General features: G+C 32.4%; 1 protein-coding gene across 1 annotated transcript; it reads left to right on the top strand.

Moving 5' to 3' along the window:
* Positions 1-3,642: 3,642 nt before the first annotated feature.
* On the top strand, positions 3,643-4,197 carry LOC120177877 (casparian strip membrane protein 1-like). Its single transcript, XM_039183861.1, has 2 exons — positions 3,643-3,908; positions 4,014-4,197. The coding sequence occupies exons 1-2, from the start codon at positions 3,643-3,645 to the stop codon at positions 4,195-4,197; spliced, it is 450 nt and encodes a 149-aa protein (XP_039039792.1).
* Positions 4,198-4,926: the final 729 nt, after the last annotated feature.

Below are 4,926 nucleotides of genomic sequence, written 5' to 3' on the forward strand. Positions count from 1 at the left end.
ATTAGGTAGTTCATATCCTAAAATCATTTATAAACCATTTCTAGAAAACATTATGGAAAATATACCATAATAATTCAAACATTTTTTTTCAATCACTTGAGGTTGACTCGTCGCAAGTCGTCCTCGTATCATATATATAATAAATAAAATGCATTCACCTGATGCCTCACTAACAAATCTTACTAATGATATAATAATTCAAACTAATTAAAATGAATAAAAAATTAATTTTATGCAAAAAATACCTTTTTACCCTTAATGAATCATGATAATTACACCATGTCATTATCATGAAATCATTCCTTACATCATCATGTCAATATAAAATAATATTTCATTAGCTTCCATCTTTGCCCTTGTACTTTTCTAAAAATTCCAATCTTGCCACTTTAATTCAACGATCTTGATTTAACATGGAAAATCAACTTAAATCCAATGATCCTTGTTAAATTCTACTAATTTAAAATATTGAAATGACATTATTAACCTTATAATGGCATCCTTTCGATTTTTCTAATTTTTCGGTTCGATCTGATTATTCGGATATTATACTGAACTTTATCACTTTATAACTTTTAATACAAGTTACGAATCAAAAATATGAAACCCTTGAAAATATCATTCTTGAGGTGATTTATTGGATAAAATTTATTCTTGGGAAAATTACCACTTTGGTCCTTAAAGTTTTAGAAAGTTTATATTTTAGCCACTAAACTTTCAAATTTTACATTTAGTCACTAGTCCAAAATTTGGGGAATTAAAATTCTCCCCTTAAAAAATTCACGCTCAAATTTTCATTACATATTTGATTCAAAAAGATGAAGAAACTGCTTTTTCATATCTTCTTCTCGGTCCTAAGTAGCATCCTGGATTTTATGATTTCACCAAAGAACTTTAACAAGTGGGATCGTCTTGTTCCTTAGTTCTTTGACTTCATATTCTAGTATCTTCACTGGTTCTTCCTTATATGTCAAGTCTGATTGAATTTCAATTTCTTCAAGGAGAATAACATGTGAAGGATATGATCGATACTTCCTAAGCATCGATACATGAAATACATTGTGAATATTATCTATTTCCGAAGGTATAGCTAGCTGATAAGCCACCAGACCAACTTTCTTCACAATTTCATACGCACCAATGAATCTTGGACTTAGTTTTCCTTTTCGTCTAAACCGTAGAACCTTTTTCCACTGTGATACTTTAAGAAATACTTTATCGCCCACTTGGTATTCAATCTCTTTTCTATTCAAACCTAAGTAAGACTTCTGTCGGTCGGCAACTATCTTGAGGTTATCTTGTATGATCTTTACTTTTTCTTCTACTTCTTTAATCAGATAAAGGTCGAGTATGTTTCGATCTTTAAGTTCGTACCAATTCAATGGTGTCTGACATCTTCTTCCATATAAAACTCCATAGGGAGCCATTTTAATACTTGACTGGTAAATATTATTATAAGCAAATTCTGCTAATGAAAAGTACTTCTCCCATGATCCTTTGAATTCAATCACACACACCCTTAGCATATCCTCTAGAATCTGAATAGTCCGTTCTGATTGTCCATCTGTCTGTGGATGAAAAGTTGTGCTGAAATTAAGTCTAGTACCCAAGGCTTTATGCAAGGACTTCCAAAATCTTGAATTAAACCTTGGATCTCTATCAAACACAATCGAGATAGGTATTCCTTGTAATCTCACAGTCTCCTTAATACACAATTCTGCATACTTATCCATAGAGTAATCGGTTCTATTTGGGATAAAGTGTGATGACTAGTTCACGACAACTAATTATCAATCATCCCTAACAACAATAATAACTTTGTGTATGACCTCTATTCCACGCGATCAACCATTGTTTCTTTGAAAAATTCATGCTAGCTTGCATGAGCCACATTACACGATTAGAACATGAGCAAATATTGATCTAACTAGATCCTTAGTAACTACTAATTTTTTATCATGCAACTGATATACATATAGGTTTGGAATTTTGGACATTTAGCAAATGCGCCTAATCAACGTGGGGTTTAACATCCTCACCTAAGACAGTCCATCTTCATCCCATGATTGCATTCTTCTACCACCTAACTTTAATTCTCAAAGAAATTTGGCAAACCTTTGCAGTGAGAGATAATAAGTGATCCATAACATTGCAACTTGTGAAGTTGACTCCACTCCATGGTTATATGGATCGCCTCACCTTGATGATCCCTCAACATCACATTGGATAATAACAAGGACGTTTAGATTCATAAAGACACATGTATTCTAATCCATAAATTAAAAAGAGGAAAATAAAATCTAAGTTCAAAATCAAATTAAAAACCAACCGTTAATGTCTAAAATCTCATATAGTAGGCAACATATGTCTTGCAAAATCCCAAGTCACTAAAACGTTTATTTACCAAATTGAAATAGTTTGAATTGCTTTTCTTGATCACCCTCCACTCTTAGGCGTCTCTAGGACTTGAAAATAAAACTAGTGTGAGTTCAATCAAACTCACTAGTTAATGCACAGCATAATCTATTTACGAATTAACAAAGAAAAACATGTACATAAGCTGTAACAGCCTAATCTGATCCTACATAAAGATTGGAGGATCAAAGCATGATTAAAATATCTGAGTTTCAGAATAACCGGTTAAGTAATATTATGGTTTGTCAAATATATAAGGGTTAGTATATCTAAAGTATGGTAGTATGACAGCTTGAGAGATATTAGACGAGATGAGACTCGATTGTATTGATGGCATTCTCGCATTAATTTTGGTGTATGTTAGCCCCAATAAATAATTTTTTTTTGTGCAAAATGTAAGGTAAAAGAGACATGAATTCTAAGTTGTCCATAATATTTTGATCTAAACTCAAATCAATATAATAAAATCACTCTTTTATTTTGTTAAATCTCATTGAAAAATCTAAAAATATCAAATTCCGATGTAAACAGGGATGGACCAATAGAGATGCTAGGGGGCGCGGTCGTATTTCTAAAAATTTTAAACTCTCACATAGTTTACGAATTTTCTTTGTATTTTCTATTAATTATTTAATTTCGTACATACTGGATTTTTGTAATTTTGCATCTCTTAAATTTATAATACAACTTAAGTTTACACCCCAATATAAAATCTTGTGTTTGTCTCTAAGTGTAAGTGTATGATTTTTTAAGGATAATGCATAATTAATAAATTTGAATTAATTAAATTTCTATTCATTATTATATTTTCTTTGACAACATGCCGTAAACCCATTTTGGGAATGTTGGATTAGGGAGGCCAAGTGGGTTTAGTTGACTGATTAAGAGAGTAGGCATGATGTTTGAGTTGGTATTTTGCCAAAGTTTTATTTGACCTTAATTATATAAGTTCCTACTCCCTTTCTATTATACTCGCAGGGAATATCAAAGAAAATTGAAAACTGGGTATTATATATAAGTTCAAATAGTATTAATCTAATTATGTGTATATCCACTGAGATTATGTCTACCTGCTTCAGTAAATGGGGGAAAATTTTCCCTACTCCATTGACAACAAAAAAGTATCTTCTTTAAAAACCTCATCCATTCACCCATTTTCCCATCACAAACAAAGCTTCAAATTAAGCTAACAAATTTCCTCTCTTTTCCCTCCCAAAACAACAGAACATGATGAAGAGCGAGGATCACTCAAGCATTAATGTAGATGAGTCGAGCGCTGTTGAAAAAGGCAAAGCGCCGCTCATTGCTACTGCGAGGGATCAAAAAAGCGGATTCAAGAAAGTATTGGGTATTGCGGACTTCCTTCTGAGACTAGGAGCCATTATTGCAGCTTTAGCTGCTGCTTCCACCATGGGAACCAGTGATCAAACTCTTCCTTTCTTCGCTCAATTCTTCCAGTTCGAGGCCAGTTATGATGATCTCCCCACATTTATGTACGTTGCTTAATATTAGCGTATGCATTATGATCATAGCTATATATAGCTGAAGAAAGCATGGATTTTAATGAGACTATATGTATATATTTGATTTATTTGCAGGTTTTTTGTGATCGCAATGGCATTAGTTGGCGGAAATCTCGTCCTTTCTCTCCCTTTCTCCATAATCACTATTGTCCGCCCTCATGCAGTTCCGCCCAGACTCCTCCTATTCATTTCGGATACTGTAAGCATTCGCATGCATGCTAGGATTTCCATACGAATCTATGGAAAAACAATATATTAAAGGGTAAAGTACATAACTGGTCCCGATTATAGAGCTTTACTTTTTTGAGTCTCTCGATTATTAAAATTTACAAAATGATCATCTGACTATTCATATGTTCTAAACTCGTCATTTCCCGTTAAGTAAAATAGAGTAAAATATACCTAACCACAATGCAGTCAATCAATCAATAATCACAATAAATATAATTAATAAATAAAGATAGACACAATTTTAGGTGAAAATTCTTTTAAAACTGAAAAATAAAATTCATCAGATTTGAGAGTCTATTAAAAGGATTTATTGCAATAATGAGTATAAGTTCCAACATATAATCTTAAGCAAATAAAAGAGAAATCGAGAATATCACCACAACTAATGGTCGACTTTGGAATTAAAATCCTAAAAGTACAATGTCTCAATGAAAATTAAGGTACCTAAGTCCTTTGGGCATTATCCAAAAATCAGATCAATCAAATTACAGATCAACCCTTTATCAAAGAGTTGATTAAAACTAATCAAAGTCTCAAAATGTTTTTGCTTCTTGTTGTGTTCTCTCAATCGCATGACCTCTGTCCTCCACACTTTTCATATAGAGAAATGCTTTTGTTTCATTGAAGGGTGTGGCAAAGTGGGCTTCCCTACATATAGAGACCCATAACCCAACAAACCTTTTCTTCCCATTATCTTTAGTATTAATTTTCCCGAGTGATAACAATTTAGTCTCAAGAACTTCTTTTATTCAATGAT

Source organism: Hibiscus syriacus, unplaced genomic scaffold (genome assembly GCF_006381635.1).
Source record: "Hibiscus syriacus cultivar Baekdansim isolate YM2019G1 unplaced genomic scaffold, ASM638163v2 tig00112342_pilon, whole genome shotgun sequence".
Classification (NCBI taxonomy): domain Eukaryota; kingdom Viridiplantae; phylum Streptophyta; class Magnoliopsida; order Malvales; family Malvaceae; genus Hibiscus; species Hibiscus syriacus.

What these genes read in the sequence shown, in the direction of transcription:
- LOC120177877 (XM_039183861.1), top strand. Translation starts at nt 3,643, where the DNA reads ATGATGAAGAGCGAGGATCACTCAAGCATTAATGTAGATGAGTCGAGC. An exon ending in GATGATCTCCCCACATTTAT is followed by an intron (nt 3,909 to 4,013) that starts GTACGTTGCTTA and finishes ATTTATTTGCAG; the next exon opens with GTTTTTTGTGATCGCAATGG.